The 18,830-nt window shown below is 45.8% G+C and overlaps 1 protein-coding gene across 6 annotated transcripts in view; it reads left to right on the forward strand.

Moving 5' to 3' along the window:
- Window positions 1-18,830, forward strand: part of IMMP2L (inner mitochondrial membrane peptidase subunit 2) — a 983,007-nt gene that overhangs the window by 56,946 nt on the left and 907,231 nt on the right. For all 6 annotated transcript variants that reach the window (XM_033958067.1, XM_033958065.1, XM_033958069.1 and 3 more), the window contains one exon: window positions 9,591-9,694. In XM_033958067.1, coding sequence (XP_033813958.1) covers window positions 9,591-9,694 — 104 coding nt within the window. The remainder of the gene's footprint in view (window positions 1-9,590; window positions 9,695-18,830) is intronic.

Consider the following 18,830-nt stretch of genomic DNA (forward strand, 5'->3'; position numbering starts at 1 on the left):
AATCGAAGTATAGGACGATTCCCCCTAAAGGGTTCGATAAGGCGCAGCTCTCACACCAGTCCCTTCTGGTGGAGTCTGCTCTTAAAAAATCACAGCCCTCACGGGTTTCTGCGGCGGTTCCACCAGGCAGGGAGGGGCGGACCCTGGACAAGTTTGGCCGTCGCCTCTATTCAAATTCCCTGATGGCCACCAGGGTTCTAAATTACGCCTTCACCTTTTCCTCCTTTTTGCGTGGTATGGTGAAGGACCTTCCTCAATATCGAAACTCGTTACCGGACTCCCAAAGAGCAGGATTCGACAAGTTTATGTCCAACCTGTCTCAATTGCGGTTGTACCTATTCCATGCAGTGTACGACGCCTTTGAGCTGGTTTCGAGGGTGTCGGCCCTCGCGGTGGCCATGCGCCGCTTGGCCTGGCTTCGCACCCTCGACATGGACCCAAACCTGCAGGAACGCCTGGCAGACTTGCCTTGTGTGGGGTCCGAGTTATTCGACGAGTCATTGGACGCGGCGACCAAGCGCTTGTCGGAACAGGAGCGCTCTCTAGCATCCCTGGTCCGCCCCAAACCTAGGCCCCCGCCGCAGAAACCCTTTCGGCCTCCGCCGCGCCGATACCCTCAGAAGTCGACCCCGGCTTTCTCGAGACCGCCTCCGAGACGTCCGTCTCAGCGAGGCAGAGGGGGACAACCCCAAGCCCCGGCGCAGGGCCCTTCTAAGCCAGCGCCTTCCTTTTGACGGGCTGAGCGGACGGGGCGGGTTCCCCTCCGCACTTTCACAAGAACCCCTTCCTATCGGGGGCCGTCTTCGGTCCTTCCGGGAGGCATGGACCGGGATTACCTCAGACGCTTGGGTGCTCCGGATCGTCTCCGAGGGCTACTCGCTCAACTTTGTGTCCTCGCCGCCGGACAGTCCCCCAAGTTTAGTCCCCTGCAACCGTTCGCAGCTACCGACCCTTATAACCGAAGCCAAAGCCCTCTTGAAGCTTCGGGCGGTCGAGCCGGTCCCCAAGGACCAGTGGGGCACGGGGTTTTACTCCCGCTACTTCTTGGTCCCAAAAAAGACCGGGGACCTGCGCCCCATACTGGACCTCAGGAAGCTCAACAAATTCCTGGCCCGGGAGAAGTTTCGAATGCTGTCTCTCCCGGTTCTGTATCCCCTCTTGGAGGAAGGGGACTGGATGTGCTCCCTCGACCTGAAGGAAGCATACACCCATGTTCCGGTGCACCCCGCCTGTCGAAGATTCTTACGATTCCAGGTGGGGGACCTCCACCTCCAGTACAGGGTACTGCCCTTCGGCCTGGCCGCGTCCCCACGAGTATTCACGAAGTGCATGGTGGTGGTTGCAGCAGCCCTCAGGTCGCGTGGACTTCACGTGTTCCCTTACCTGGACGATTGGCTCATCAAAGCCCCGACCAGGGAGGGGGTTATCTCAGCGACCCGACAGTCTATTGCCTTCCTGCAAACTCTCGGGTTCGAGATAAACTTTCCAAAGTCTCAGTTGAGGCCGTTGCAGTCTCTTCAATTCATAGGTGCGGTGCTGGACACGGTGCGCCTACGCTCCTACCTGCCGACCCAGCGGTTGGAAGCCCTGGTACGGATGAGCCACCAGGTCTCTCAACTGTCGAAGGTGTCGGCCAAGCGCATGATGATGCTGCTGGGCCATATGGCCTCGACGGTACATGTCACACCGTTTGCGAGGCTACATCTGAGGATCCCTCAGTGGACCCTTGCGTCCCAGTGGCGTCAGGAGTGCGACCCGGTGTCTCGCCTCATTTCGGTAACTCCGCCCTTGCGGAAATCGCTGCGTTGGTGGACAGACTCTTCAAATCTGTCCATGGGGCTATTGTTTCGCACTCCGCCCTTTCGCAAGGTCCTGACCACGGACTCCTCGGAGTACGCGTGGGGAGCCCATCTCGACGGTCTTCGCACGCAGGGCCTGTGGTCGACAGAAGACCGTCAGTGTCACATCAACGTGCTAGAGCTGCGAGCCATCTTCCTAGCACTTCGAGCCTTCGTTCACATATTGCAGGACCAGGTGGTCCTCGTCCGCACGGACAATCAGGTGGCAATGTATTATGTGAACAAGCAGGGGGGAACGGGGTCATGGCCCCTCTGCTCCGAAGCTCTTCGCCTCTGGGAGTGGGCGGCCTCCCGGAACATCTTCCTCCGGGCGGTCTACATCCAAGGAGAACGGAATTGCCTGGCGGACAAACTGAGTCGACTTCTGCAACCGCACGAGTGGACTCTACACTCAGCAGTTCTACGTGAGGTTTTCGCTCGCTGGGGAACGCCACAGGTGGATCTGTTTGCCTCTCCGGAGACACACAAACTACCACGATATTGTTCTCGGATGTACTCGCAGGACCGTCTGGAAGCGGATGCCTTCCTACTCGACTGGGAAGGGAGGTTCCTGTATGCATTCCCTCCGTTCCCTCTGATCATGCGAACGTTGGTACACCTAAAATCGTCCACGGCCACGATGATTCTCATAGCACCTCGGTGGCCGCGTCAGCACTGGTTCTCCCTGCTGCTCCAGCTCAGTGCCAGAGAGCCTCTTCCCCTGCCTGTCTCTCCTTCTCTGCTGTCTCAGAGTCAAGGATCCATGTTACATCCCAATCTGCAGTCATTGCACCTGACAGCCTGGTTTCTTGTTCCCTGACTCCTCCGGACCTGTCTCAATCGGTGAAGGAGGTGTTGGAAGCCTCCCGCAAGATCTCGACGAGACTTTGCTATGCGCAGAAATGGACCAGGTTTTCCACCTGGTGTTCGTCTTTTCACCTGGATCCGGTATCAGTTCCGGTATCCTCGGTTTTAGAATATTTATTTCATTTGTCGCGCTCCGGCTTGAAAACCACTTCGGTGCGGGTTCATCTCAGTGCGATTTCCGCTTTCCACCAACCTCTGGAGGGACGCCCTCTGTCACTCCATCCCTTGGTGACACGCTTCATGAAAGGGTTACTCAGGGTTTGCCCCCCTCTTAAGCCTCCGTCTGTCGTGTGGAATTTGAATGTAGTTCTGGCTCAACTGATGAAACCCCCTTTTGAGCCACTCAACAAGTCCCTCTTGAAATTTCTGACTTGGAAGGCGGTGTTTCTGATTGCCCTCACCTCCGCCAGGCGGATTGGGGAGTTGCAAGCCTTGGTTGCGGACCCTCCTTTCACTGTCTTTCATCACGACAAGGTGGTCCTCCGCACCCATCCCAAGTTTTTACCTAAAGTTGTTTCTGACTTCCACCTCAATCAGTCCATTGTCCTTCCTGTGTTCTTCCCGAAGCCCCACTCCCATCCGGGCGAGACGGCGCTTCACACGCTTGACTGTAAGAGGGCGTTGGCATTTTATCTTCAACGCACCAGGCCTCATCGGAAGGTTCCTCAATTGTTTTTGTCCTTCGATCCCAATCGATTAGGGCATCCAGTTTCCAAGCGCACTCTGTCTAACTGGTTGGCCGCTTGCATTTCCTTTTGCTACGCTCAGGCCGGCCTTCCTCCCCCGGGTCGAGTCACGGGGCACAAGGTTCGAGCGATGGCAGCTTCGATAGCTTTCCTCCGATCCACTCCGATGGAGGACATATGCAAGGCTGCCACTTGGTCTTCGGTTCATACATTCACCTCTCATTACTGCCTGGACACTTTATCCAGGAGTGACGGCCGGTTTGGCCAGTCAGTTTTGCAAAATCTGTTTTCCTAAATTGCCATCCTCCCACCTGCCCTTTTTTGGTTAGCTTGGAGGTCACCCACATGTGAGAATATCATGCCTGCTTGTCCTGGGATAAAGCACAGTTACTTACCGTAACAGGTGTTATCCAGGGACAGCAGGCATATATTCTCACAACCCGCCCGCCTCCCCGGGGATGGCTTCCTTGCTAGTTATGGAACTGAGGACCACGAGGTGGGATGCGCCCTCTAGTGGGCGAGAAGGCACGCACATGCGTGGTGCAGTGTGCAAACTTGAAACTTTAATCAAGTTTGCTTGAAAAGCTGTCCGCGCCGGGGCTCCGTAGATGACGTCACCCACATGTGAGAATATATGCCTGCTGTCCCTGGATAACACCTGTTACGGTAAGTAACTGTGCTTTTCATGGTAGTGGGGTGTGTGGTTGGTCAGGAGGTGCTACATAGAGGAATAGGGGGTGGAAAGCTGCTGCACAGGGGATAAGGGAGGGATGGAAATTTGCTGCACAGGGGGATGGGGGAGGAATGAAAAGCTGCTGCACAGTGAGTAGGGGAGGGATGAAAAGCTGCTGCACAGGAGGATGGAGGGATGAAAAGCTGATGCACAGGAGGATGGGGAGGGATGGAAAACTGCTGCTCAGGGGATGGAAAGCTGTTGCAAATGAGGATGGGCAAGAGGGATGGAAAGCTGTTGCATAGGGATAGGAGCGAGGGATAAAAAGCTGTTGCAAAGGGGGGTGAGGGAGGGATGGAGAACTGCTGCTCAGGGGGATGGGAGAGAGGATGGAAGGGATGGGAGAGAGGGCTGGTAAGCTGCTGCATGGGGATATGGGGGGGAAGGCTGCTGCATAGGGGGATGGGGAAGGATGGAAAGCTGATGCTCAGGAGGATGGGAGAGAGAGATGGAAAGCTGCATGGGGATAGGGATGCAAAGCTGCTGCACGGGGGGGATGGGGAAGGATGGAAAGCTGCTGCATGGGGGTAGGGATGGAAAGCGGCTGCATAGGGAGTAGGCTGCATAGGGAGTAGGGAAGAGCTGCTGTACAGGAGGATGTGGAGGGATGAAAAGCTGCTGTACAGGAGGATGGGGAGGGATGAAAAGCTGTTGCATAGAAGAATGGGGAGGGATAGAAAGCTGCTGCACAGGAGGATGGAGGGATTGAAAGCTGTTGCACATGGGAATGGGAAAGAGGCATGGAAAGCTAGGGGGATGGGGGAGGGATGCAAACTAGAGGTCTGCATGGGAACGTGGATCGCGGGAATCCCGTGGGTCTCGCCAGAATCCCCCCTAACCCACGGGACTCCCACGGGGACCCCCCTCTGGCCCACGGGACTCCCACGGGGATGGAAGGCTTTGGAATTAGGGTTTGTTCATATAATATAATATAATGGACACGTCAGCTTTAGTAAAAGAGGGGGTTTATAAGTTAATTACCTGAACAGAACACAAAAAAAGGGTTCCACCAAAGAGATTCCACAAGGAAAATAGCAGCACAAACACAAAAGAAACTGTGGAAGTGATGATCCTGTCAGAAGTAATTGCTGCTTTTTATGGGGATGGGCGGGGAAGGTAATTCCTTGCGGGGATGGGTGGGGATGGAGAGGATCCTGATGGGGACGGGTGGGGATGGAGAGGATCCGGGTGGGGACGGTGAGGATCCTGGCCTGGACGGGCAGGGATGGGTGGGATTTCTGTCCCCGTGCAACTCTCTAATGCAAAACTGCTACTCAGGGGGATGGCAGGGAGGGATGGAAAGCTGCTGCACATGGAAGAAGAAAGGAAGAATTGTTGGACAAGGGGTGGAGGAGAGGAAGGGAGAGATGCAACAAAGAGGTAGAAAGGGGTGAGAGGAATAAATCCTACATATGGTGGAGGGGAGAGAGATATTCATGGACAAGAGAGAGGGAGAAATATTGGACATAGGGTAGTGGGGATGGGGAAAGAGAAAGAAATATTGCACTTGATAATGGAGGGGAGGAAAGGAGAGATGCTGCATGGAGGAGAATAGAGAGGTTTTACATAGGGCAAAAGGCAGGGAGAGAGAGAGATGGTAGACAGTGGGAAAGAAACAGAAATGTTGGATATGACAATAGAAGGGAAGGTGCAGAGATGGAAGATGGATGGTGAGCACGAAGAAAGACGAAAATGTCAAATGGGCAGGAGACCCTGATGAGCGAGTTAACAAAAGGCATACAGAAACCAGAGCTTGGGACCAATATGATTTAATAATAAAATGACCAGACAACAAAAGGTAGAAAAAATAATTTTATTTTGTATTTTGTGAGTATAATATGTCAGATTTGAAATGTGTATCCTGCCAGAGCTGGTGTTAGTCAGCGAGCGTGAGCTAGGATCTAACAGAGAGAGGAAAAGTCTTTTTTGTTTGTTTACACCACAGGGCCAACATGGGGTTGGAGAGGCAAAGGGGAATAGGGTGGGTGAAGAGGCTACAAACTACACCCACCAGGAAGTTTGAAAAAAAAGCCCAATTGGGTGGGAAAATCAAATTGAAAAATCGATTTCAATATGCTAAATCAAATCAAAATTTTTTCCCCTGAGTCAGGCAGCACTAGTGTCTACTACTACTATGTTTCTCAACTGAAGGTCCCTCTGCTCCATATGTCAAACCCTACACTGGACCAAACAACTCTTGAATAAACGAAGGGAAGAACTTAGGACCCAAAGTAGTGAACTGGATTAGTAAGTGGTTGAAGGACAGAAGCTAGAGAGTGGTGTTTAATGGAATTCGCTCAGAAGAAGGAAAGGTGAGTAGTAGAGTGTCACGAAGATTTGTGTTGGGTCTGATTCTGTTAAAATATATTTGTGAATGACATTGCTGAAGGGTTAGAAGGTAAGATTTGCCTTTTTGCGGATGATACCAAGATTTGTAACAGTGGACATCCCGGAGGAAGTGGAAAACATGAAGAAGGATCTGCAAAGTTAGAAGAGTGATCTAATGTTTGGCAACTAAAATTCAGTGGCAAGAAGTGCATAGTGATGCACTTGGGGAGTAGAAATCCAAGGGAACTGTATCCTGAAAGTGAGAAGCTGATAGGTATGGATGGGGAGAGGGATCTGAAGGCAACAAAACAGTGCGACAAAGCTGTGGCTGTTGCCAGAAGTATACTGGGCTGTATAGAAAGAGGCATAACCAGCAGAAGAAAGGAGGTGTTGATACCCCTGTACAGGTCATTGGTGAAGCCCTACCTGGAGTACTGTGTTTGTTTTTGGAGGCCATATCTGGCTAAGGATGTAAAAAGACTTGAAGTGGTCTAGAGAAAAGTGACGAAAATGGTATGGAGCTTGTGCCATCAGAAGTATGAGAAGAGACTGGAACCTGAATATATATACGCCAGAGGAGAGGAGGGAAAGAGGAGATATGATACAGAGGTTTAAATACTTGAAAGGCATTAATATAGAAACAAATATTTTCCGGAGAAAGGAAAATGGTAAAACTAGAGGGCATGAATCGAGGTTGTGTGGTGGCAGACTTAGTTTCCAAGTTTTCCAAGTTTATTATATAATTTGATTAATTGCCTATCACAGTTTCTAGGCGATGTACAATTTCATAAATAATCAAATATGGGGAACAAATCAGACAAACAATAATCATATCAAATTAAAAACAAACATTTAGGAAATTCTTTCTCACAGAGAGGGTGATGAATGCCTGGATGTCCTCCCAAGGGAGGTGGTGAAGATGAAAACGCTGACGGAATTCAAAAAAGCATGGGATGAACACAGAGGAACTCTAATTAGAAAATGAATGGCACTGGGCGATCCTGCATGGTCCCATATATGGTGATTTGATTTAGGGTGAGCTGGGGAGGGCTTTGATAGAAGCTCCAGTGACAGGATGGTTAGGATAGGATGGAGTGGGAACCTAAAGACAGTATTTGGTGAACTTCTGTGGTCTATTGCCAGAAATATTAAAGAAAAGACAATTAAAACATGAATGCGTAATGATTATCATTTACTATGTTACAATGTAACTGACATAGTTGGTTTATCTCTAAATGTAACCTCTTCAACACAAACATATTTTTTATTCTGTACTGAATAGTTTATGTTGATTTGCTGATTTACTTTAATTCAACACCTTTCTCCTGCCTAACCTTTCTATAAGCATCCACTAACTGCCTAGAAAAAAAACAAAACCTTGCAACCTCCAGCTTTCTCTTATATACCCCTCCTTAATTGGAGTAATTTGATCTAGAATAAACCTTGACACATAATCCCATTCATTAAACAAAACCTTGAGATCCAACAAACTATCCAAAACCAAGGTGTTTACGCAATTATTGTGCAAAAATCTCTGCATGTATTTACATTCATTTTGTTTAATTTTATGTACTGCTTTTAGCAAAATCTATTGCATCAATTCACTTTATGCAATGTAAAGCATACTCATAAAGGGGACAGTTCTATAATAGGGTACCTCTAGTTAACCCCTTCCAAATAACATGCAATAGGAGCATATTCTATAATGCCATCTGGGTACCCATATGTCACTATATAATACTAGTCTAATCCGGTATCAGCACACCTAACATGTAGGCACCTGCAGTTATGCCACCCATAGACCTGGTATAACTATGGGTGCCTAAATGTGGCAGGGATGTGCATAACTTACAGTATTCTGTAAGTTGTATGTGTAACTAGGAGCTCCACCTATGCTCTAGTCATGTATATGCTCCCTCATATAGTTAAAACTATAGTACTTATGTGCAGCCTTATTGAATAGTACTTAAGCTACTTATATGTATTAGAGCTAATTACCTGAAAAAATACTATAGAATGCGGTGGATTTGGTCATGCATTACTGACCAACCAGGCTCTGATTTGTGCAACTCTTGCATTGTCATTTGACTGAATGGATCAGCCCTGTACTTAGAAGTCATCTACTTATGTGCCTGATTACATTTTGCTTGTCGATACAAAAAGCAGTTACTTACCTGAAATGGGTTTGCCATAGACAGAATTAATCACATGCACAATTTCTGCCATTTCTGTCTATATTCAGAATTTTATACTAGTTTTGAGCTGGTTTTTTCCCAACACCATGAATGATGTCATCCTCTTGTGCACTTAATTAATATTGTGGACTAAGAAAAATGTATGTTAATGGTTAATAACTTTGCTTTTCCCCTTTCATTTATTTATTTTAGTATTTATATACCACTTATAACCTAAGAGGTTTACAATCAGGTACTCAAGCATTTTTCCCTTTCTGTCCCAGTGGGCTTACACTTTAACATACCTGGGGCAATGGAGGATTCTATAACCTCAATTCTATAACCAGCGCCTAAAGTTAGGCACCTATTTCGGAGGTGCCCAACTAGATAGGCGCCTATCTAAATTGAATAACAAGCTCAATTAAGCTTTTTAATCAGCACTGATCGAAACATAGGCGCCTATCAAGAAAGCGTGATTCTGTAACATGGCGCCTCTAAAAATTTAGGCGGCCTTCAAAAAAAAATAGGCGCTATGCATGTTAGGGGTGGGCGTGGCTATGTATTAGGCGCCTTCTTACAGAATCACTGCTCTTAAGCATGCTTAAGCACTCAAATGGGAGCCTAACTTTTAGTTGTGCCTAGAGCTGGCCTATTTATTGGGTGCCTCCAAAATAGGTGCCGCTCAGCGTGATTCACTAAACAGCACCCAATTTTACTTGAATGCCTAACTTTTGGGCGCTTCGTATAGAATTTGCCCTTAAGTGACTTGCGTAGGGTCACAAGGAGCAGCATGGGATTTGAACCCAGAGTCTCAGGGTGCTGAGGCTGTAGCTCTAACCACTGCACTACATGCTCCCCGTTACATGCTGTAATGGAAGTGTAAAAGGAGGAACTCATAAGTATATATTATATATGCACATTATTAAAAAAAATATAAATGTATTTCATTATTTAATTTATTTAGCCTTCCTTGAATCCAGAGGGAAAACTTGGGTCAGATATTGTGCTTCTAAATCGCTGGAGTATTAGGAATTACAGCGTGCACCGTGGAGACATTGTGTCATTGGTGTAAGTAATATCAAATTATTTCTTTACAAGCTTGGTCTGCTTCATTTCAGCTTTGCTCTATGATGACACATCATCCTGTGGTACCCTCAGACTGAAAACTGATGGCATATGCAGAATATGTTTTTCAGAATAGTCTTCAGGATTTATTGTTTGAAATAATTTTGCTGGTAGATGTTGTCAGTGGAGCTGCGATATGACATGAGAGCTATAATAGTAAGGTTACCTGGATTAATAACATGTGCAGATCAGCAATTATTTTTATTAATATCTATTCTACTAAAGATATACTTGATATTCATGAAAAAGGTATCCTTAAGAGTAAATTTTGTATGTAGTACTGGAAAATTGTTTGCAGTTTTGTATACTTTGGCCCCTGCTGTTACTTGTTAAGAGAACCTATTAAGGGACATGGAATGTGTTCTCAGTCTTGCTTCAGATAGTGCAGAGCACCTATTCATTGAAGGCACAGCTGAATAGTGAGCAGAGAAAGCTCAATATATTAAATTAAAACTTAGAATAAAAAAAACTGGTATAAATATATTGAGCTGAGAAATAACTTTTCACTGGTGATACGGAGGGTATGTGCTAAGTCAAAAGATGGCACTGTTTCTCTGCTAAAATACTTGGAAATATTAGAGAGCAAACAATCTAGTTCAGCTTTTGGAAAAAGGATGCCAAAGTTTGCATAGTAGGATGCCAAACTAGCACAGTAATATGATACATACCCATCCTACATGCTTCAATAGTTTGAATTTAATTCTTTCTGTTTTATATAAAAAATATTTACTATAGATTGCCACAGAATATGTATTTAAGGATAATTTTCCTTCTTGTTATGCCATTTTTCTATTGAGTAGATAATTAATGAGAACATTTTTATAGTACTATAATTTTATAGTAGTTAGAATTTTCTACAGTAGTCAGGTAGGAACTAACATTATTAGTTGCTTTTCAGATGTTTATCTTTTTCTGTCAAATGGTAGTTTTGTCAGTGCCTTGAGCTAAACAGTTTATTAATGTGTCTTAATCAGGGAGCAACTTAATGACTGGGTTGTGTGGAAGAGTAGGTGTGGATATCCAGGAAAAAAGCTCTTTATGTTATATAAAATGCATAAGTAAGATGATTTTGAGTGTAGAGTTGTCTGTTCTGGTCAAAATTTGGTCTGATGTCAGAATATTATATGGAGGTTAATATTTGAACATTTTATAGCATTGTATGATTGGTTTGTATGGGCTTCATGCATTGTTGATGCTGGATTATCCCATTGTGTCCTCACAAATTTTGTCTGCTATTTAACAAGTTTACTTCCTCATTTAGCTGGTAATTAGAGAGGATATTCACCCATTCTAGTACAACAGGCACATCCTTCCTGAACCTTCGGGCAAATGTATTTCTATGAGAATTTGTGTAGAAAGCCTCATTATAATTTTTTGCTCCACCTCCCATCTCTCTGCTACTGCTGTGGTGGCCATCTTGGATTTCCCAATTTGGAGATAAAAGCTACTATCTGCCTCAAAGCACCTTGATTTAGCTCAAAATCAGATGGGATAGACTCCACAGGTCAGGAGACCTCAGATTTATGCCAGATTTGTGCTGGATCCAAATAAACTGTGGCATAAGTTAGAATGTTTCTTAAAGTTCAGTACTATCTCATATAATCGTTTACCACCTGGACTCTATATTGTTAATGCCAGTAATAAATCTCAAAGGAAAGCCTCAGCCCCACCACTCCACCCTAAAGCCACTTTTCAAATTGCGGGAAGCTTTACATGGCACCTCATCATTGGCTGTCACCTTATTGATAATAAACTTTTCCTTGTTCTGCTTTTTATGTAATGAAATTATCTTTCTCTCACAGATTTTGGAGTCGGATGACAACAGCGACCTCGGGGGACCCTTGATACAGCAATGTATGTGAAACATGTCGGGTCAGACTCCTAGGTTTTGGCTGTGATATAACTAAGTACAAATACACTATTTAAGCACTTTATATTTATATATATTTATTAGAGGAAATGCTGTTATGCAACAAAAAGATTTTTAGATAATTTCATTACATAAAAAGCAGAACAAGGAAAAGTTTATTATCAATAAGGTGACAGCCAATGATGAGGCGCCACGTAAAGCTTCCTGCAATTTGAAAAGTGGCTTTGCGGTGGAGTGGTGGGGCTGAGGCTTCCCTTTGAGATTTATTACTGACGTTAACAATATAGAGTCCAGGTGGTAAACACTTATATGAGATTTGTGCTGGATGGCAGCCTGAGAATTGTCCATGTTTCACAGGAGCCATTGGCTTATCCTCCTCTAGTTCCCTTGGGAGTGTAAGTTCCAGGGCAAAAAGCCTAGTTGGAGCACGGAAAAGGCAATAATGTGTCCCTGGTGAAGCGCAGTCATGCACCTGCAGCAAAACCCCAGAAAGGGACATGGGAGTGAACTCAGGGACCTTTTGGGCATCCTGGACAACATTTGTCCCCAGAATTCATTAATGTGGTGTATGAAACCTATTTGATCAACAGTGTCTGCATGGAACCCTTGGGAGTCACGACAGTACTGGTGCCGAGGGTCACTCCCCCTAAGAGCGCGTCCAAAAAACCATGCGCATCCCAACAGAACCATGTGCACGAGATGGGAGTCCAGAAGGATGAGAACTGGGATGAGGAAGATTCAGTACATATGCCTTTACTCTCCCAGTCTTGGTCCTCCATAGCAGGAGATTCTGCATCATGGCTAGTGGGGCTGGATCCGGATGAGCATTGACATTGTTTGCAGGTGCTGGAGTTGATTGTAGAGACTATAGATGTGGTCCCCTGGGCAAGGGCACATCTATGTCCACTCCAGGAAATGTTCATATCTCAATTGTGACTGCAATAGGATGCGTTGCTGCTGCTGCCTTGGACAGCAGAGGCACATAACAGTCTGACCTGGTGGCTACGGCCATAGTCCCTATCCATAGGACTCCCTCTCCACATCTCCACATTGATGATTGTGATCACGGATGCCAGCCATTAAGGATGGGGAGTGCAATGTGAATGGTGTTCAGTTCAGGGACACTGGTCCCCCTCCCAGAGAAAGTGGTTGATTAACTGGTTGGAGCTGAAGGTCATCCGCCTGGCACTGCAGATGTTTGGAAGCATGCTATAGAGCAAATTGGTGCAAGTTTTCTCAAACAATGCAACGGCTGCATCCTAGGCGAATCGGCAAGGGGACACCGAGAGAGCCTCTCTTTGCCGGGAAGCTCAAATGTTATTTCAGTGGGTGGAGACCCACCTCAAGGCACTCTTGGCAGCACACATAGCAGGAGTGGACAATGTGTAAGCGGATTTTTTTCAATTGGAAGACTCTGGATCCTGGAGAATTGGAGCTGTCTCCCAAGGCGTTCAACTGCATTGTGAGCCAGTGGGTCGCCCAATATCTGATTTGAAAGCATCAGTTACCTACAAAAAGGTGGCTTGATTCTTCAGTCGCGAAGACTTGGATGCCCTGGTGCTGCTCCTAGAGCTCCTATAGGTGTTCTCTCCATGACCTGTGATAGGCAGAGTCCTAATGAGAATAATGTTGCACCTAGGACTGGTAGTTCTTGTTGCGCTTGACTGGCTGAGATGGCCATGGTATGCAGATCTTATATGTTTACAGAAGGAACGAGATCTCAAGTCTTCCATGTCTCCAGAGATTGCTTTCGCAGGGCCCCATCACCCTGGAGAATCCAGAATGCTTTGGTCTTGAGCGCACAGCTTTGAAGTGCAAAGGCTACTCAGATGTGGTGATTGCCACCCTCTTAAGATCCAAGAAACAGTCAACCTTAGCTGCCTATGTAAGGCCTGAAAGTGTTTCAAGGTCTGGTACACACGGAGGAGTTTGGACCCTGTCACAGTTCCAATTTCCATATCGCTAGCATTCCTGCAAGAAGAGCTAGTAAAAGGCCTGGCACTTGGCTCCCTGTAAGTTCAGGTAGCGGGTATTTCGTGTTTCCGACCCAAGGTAAACAAAGTTGCTGTTGTTGTCTAGTCTTGATTTTATATATGTAGATCTTGATCATGGCAATTGTTTTTTTTTTATGATTTTACTGGACATTTAATCTGCTATTGACATTGCCAATCACCAGATTTTATTGATGAGGTTGAGATCCTTGGGTATTAGAGGTAAGGTTTTAGATTGGTTTTGGTTTTTTTTTTTTTTTGACTGACAGGACTTGTGTGTTTATCAAGATTGTTCTGATTGGGCTGCTCTTACAAAAGGAGTACCTCAGGGGTCTGCCTTATTGTCTGCTCTTTTTTTGTCAGGAGCTTAAAAAATTAGGTATACATTTTCATAAGAACATAAGAATTGCCGCTGCTGGGTCAGACCAGTGGTCCATTGTGCCCAGCAGTCCGCTCACGCGGCAGCCCCCAGGTCAAAGACCAGTGCTCTAAATGAGTCCAGCCACACCTGCGTACATTCCAGTTTAGCAGGAACTTGTCCAACTTTGTCTTGAATCCCTGGAGGGTGTTTTTCCGTGTAACAGACTCCGGAACAGCGTTCCAGTTTTCTACCACTCTGGGTGAAGAAGAACTTCCTTCTGTTTGTACAGAATTTATCCCCTTTCAACTTTAGAGAGTGCCCTCTCGTTCTTCCTACCTTGCAAAGGGTGAACAATCTGTCTTTATCTACTAAGTGTATTCCCTCCAGTATTTTGAATGTTTCGATCATGTCCCCTCTCAGCTTCCTCTTTTCAATGAAGGGGCCTAGTTTCTCCAATCTCTCACTGTACAGCAACTCCTCCAGCCCCTTAACCTTTTTAGTCACTCTTTTCTGGACCCTTTCTAGTAGTACCGTGTTCTTCTTCATGTATGGCGATCAGTGCTAGATGCAGTATTCCAGGTGAGGGCGTACCATGGCCTAGTATAGAGGCATGATAACCTTTTCTGATCTGTTCGTGATCCCCTTCTTTATCATTCCTAGCATTCTGTTCGCCCTTTTTGCCGCCGCTGCACATTGCGTGGAAGGCTTCATCGACTTGTCAATCAGAACTCCCAAGTCCCTTTCCTGGGAGGTCTCTCCAAGTACTGCCCTGGACATCCTGTATTTGTACATGAGATTTTTGTTACCGATATGCATCACTTTACACTTATCCATGTTGAACCTCATTTGCCATGTTGATGTCCATTATGTCACGTTGCAGATCTTCGCAATCCCCCTGTGTCTTCACTGAATAACTTCGTATTGTCTGCAAGTTTAATCACCTCACTCATCGTACCAATGTCCAGATCGTTTATAAAGATGTTGAAGAGCATGGGTCCAAGCATCCAGCCCTGTGGCATCCCACTGGTGTTGCTTTTCCAGTCTGAGTATTGTCCATTTACCCCCACTCTCTGTTTCCTATGTTCCAGCCAGTTTTTAATCCACGTGAGTATTTCACTCTCGATTCCATGGCTCGCAATTTTCCGAAGTAGTCGTCCATGTGGAACCTTGTCGAATGCCTTCTGAAAATCCAGATATACAATGTCGACCGGGTCACCCTTGTCTATCTGCCTGTTTACTCCCTTGAAGAAGTGCAGCAAGTTCATCAAACAAGATCTGCCTTTGCTGAAACCATGCTGGTTGGTCCTCATCAGACTGTGTCCGTCAAGGTGATCATTGATGCGATCCTTTATCAGCGCCTCTACCATATTTCCCGGTACCGAGGTCAGACTCACCGGTCTGTAGTTTCCCGGATTTCCTCTCGAACCTTTTTTGAAGATCGGAGTAACATTTTCCACCTTCCAGTCTTCCGGAATCTTTCCCGACTTGATCGACAGATTGGCTATTAGTTGAAGCAGTTCAGCTATAGTCCCTTTCAGTTCCTTGATTACCCTCGGATGGATGCCATCCGGTCCCGGGGATTTATCACTCTTAAGCCTATCGATCTGCCTGCATACCTCTTCTAGACTGACTGTTAACCCTGTCAGTTTCCCGTCTTCGTTTCCAGCAGATAGTCTGAGTTCCAGTATACCGTGTATATCCTCGTCGGTAAATACAGATGCAAAAAAATTTGTTCAGTTTGTCGGCGATTGCTTTGTCCTCCTCTAGCACTCCCTTTATTCCATGGTCATCCAACTGTCCCACCGTCTCCTTCGTGGGTCGTTTCCCCTTAATATATTGAAATAACGGCTTGAAGTTTTTCGCCTCCTTGGCTATTTTTTCCTTGTAGTCTCTTTTGACCCCCTTTTACCACCTTATGGCATCTGCGTTGATGTTGTTTGTGCTTATTCCAGTTTTCGTCCGTTCTTGACCTTTTCCATCCCTTAAACAAAGTTTTCTTGTCTCTGATCGCTTTCTTCAACTCTACAGTGAGCCACACGCCGGTTCCTTGTTCTTTTTCCTCTTGGATCCTTTGTTGATAAGCGGTATATATAGATTTTGCGCTTTGGTGACTGTGTTCTAAAATGGGACCAAGCTTGCTTTAGCGTTTTTACAGTGCTTATCCTCTTCTTAATCTTCTTCCCCCCCATGAGTCTCATCCCTTCGTAATTCCCTTTTCGGAAGTTCAGTGCCTGGACCGATGTTTCGCCCCTGCGTTCAGGTCGAAGCGAATCATGTTGTGATCGCTGTTTCCCAGCGTCCATTCTGGTGTCAGGTCAAAAGCGCGCTGGGACAAAGGCGCGTGCAGACAATTGAGCGCAATGTGGAGGTGTGCGCCGAAGAAAATGACTGTTTTAAAGGGCTCCGACAGGGGGTTTGTGGGGGAACCCCCCCCCACTTTACTTTATACAGATTGCGCCGCATTGTGGGGGCTTAACCGCCTAGAAGTCGTAAGATTGTGGCGGTATAGAAGAATAAAGTTATTATTATTATTATTTGTGGGGCGTTTGGGGGGTTGTAACCCCCCACATTTTACTGAAAACTTCCCTTTTTCCCTAAAAATCAGGGAAACAGTTAAGTTTCTAGTATAATGAGGGCGGTTACAACCCCCCAAACCCCCCACAATGCCGCCACGATCTGTATTAAGTAAAGTGGGGGGGGTTCCCCAACAAAAAACCCCCGTCGGAGCCCCTAAAAACATTTTTTCTTCGGCGCGCATGTCAGTCTTGCGCTCAGTTGTCGGTGTGCACCTTTGTCTTTGGTGGTTTTGTCTATGAACCGTCCATTCTACTTCTACACGTTGTGCCGGTCCTCGCGGAACATTTAGAATTAAGTCAAGCATTGCATTTCCTCTTGTATTTTCCTTGACAAGTTGTTCCAGGAAGCAATCGCCCACAGCATCCAGGAACTTGGTCTCCCTAGCGCAGCCAGAGGTGCCTAGGTCCAAGTCTATCCCCGGATAGTTGATGCCACCCATGATAGCTGTGTTGCCTCCCTTGCAGTTGTGTTTAATCTCAACAGTCATTTCTCCATCAATTTCTTTGGACTGCCCTGGGGGTCGGTAGTAGATGCCGATCTTCATTTCCAGTCTATTTGTTCCTGGAATTTTGACCCATAGAGACTCTAACTTATCTGTCTGTTGTGGTGTGTTCTCTCCAGTAGATTCAATTCCCTCTTTGACGTATATGGCAATGCCCCCATCTTTTTGAGCCAAAATGTCTCTGTGGTATAGTTTGTATTTCGGTAGCACAGTGTCCCAGACGTTTTCCTCAGTCCACCATGTTTCCGTGATGCCGATGATGTCCATGTTATCTTTTTGTGCCATAGCTTCTAATTCACCCATCTTATTCCTTGGGCTCCTTGCGTTCGTGTACATACACTTGAATTTGCGGCCTGTTCCTTTCTTGCATTTCCTTTCCTCTTATGTCCCTTTCGATTTGTCTTGCCTGTGATCCGGTGAGTCTTCCCCTCTATCTTCCTGCACGGTATATCCTCTGGGTATACCGGTTCCCGAACCATCGACTCTCTCTCTTGTCGACTCTCTCTCGGTTGACTATTTCAGCTTTATGCAGATGATATACAATTTTTGGTTCCTGTTAAGGGATTTCTGACCAGTGCTCTTTTGTTGTTAGACAAAATGTTTGTATGTGATTCAAGATTGGATGTTTCGGAATCATCTTAAGTTCAATGTGGCAAAGTCTCAAATTTTATATAATGGACATAGTAATCAATTGGATATGTTTCCATCTGAGATTGTCTTTGATGATGTGAAGATTGCTGTGCTCAGTCAATGCAAATATTTGGGAATCATTCTTGATTCCGCCTTATTTTTTAAGCTGCAAAGTAAGGCTGTGGTGTCAAACACTTTTTTAAAGCTATGTCTATTAAGACAATTAAGAGAGTTTCTTTTGTTGGATAACTTTCGAACTGTTATTACTGCAGTACTGTCCCTGTTTTTGATTACTGTAATTTGCTTTATCTTGGTCTATCCAAATATGTGTTTCATGCATTATAACTGGCATAGAATGCTGTGGCACGGATTATCATGCATGCGTCCAAATTTGACCACATTATGCCTGTTTTATGGGATTTGCATTGGCTACCTATTTCATCCTGCTTTGAATTTAAAGTAGTTTGTTTGGTCTTCAGGGTACTAAGAGACAGTATTCCTGTTGTATGAAGCTCTTTATTCCATCCAGCACGATCTTTACATTCTGAGAGTCAAATGGTGCTTGAAATTCTGTCATTTAAATCTGTGACTCATTTGACTTTTTGGTGTTTTATGATTTCAATACAGGATGCTTCCATGTAGAATGCTTTGCCAGTTGAAGTTAAGGGGTCTTCAAGTATAGGAAATATGTGAATACAATTTTGTTCAAACTAGCATTTCCTTGAAAGTTATTTTTTTAAGTTTGACTATTTTTTCTGTATCTGTGAGTGTATGTTTTATTGTACACCGTGCAGAATTCTAAGATGCTGCTGGTAATACATTTTTAAATAAAAATAAATAAATGAAGACACCCTGGCCATACATTCAGATGTGGCTAGATTCCTGAAAAGAGCATTACATGTGTGTTCTCCAGTAAGACAGCCTTTTCCTATGTGGAGTCTTAATCTGATCCTGTGGGCGCTCACCAGGGTTCCTTATGAGCCTTTAGAGCAGGCCTCATTGATGGACCTCACATTCAAGACGGTGGTTTAGTAGCGACCACTTCGGCTTGACAGGTATTTGAATGCAGGCGTTGTCATGCAGAGAACCCTTTCTCAGGATTTTGGAGTCAGGAGTAGTTCTGCATACAGTTCCATCTTTCTTGCCTA

This window comes from Geotrypetes seraphini, chromosome 9 (genome assembly GCF_902459505.1).
Source record: "Geotrypetes seraphini chromosome 9, aGeoSer1.1, whole genome shotgun sequence".
Lineage (NCBI taxonomy): Eukaryota > Metazoa > Chordata > Amphibia > Gymnophiona > Dermophiidae > Geotrypetes > Geotrypetes seraphini.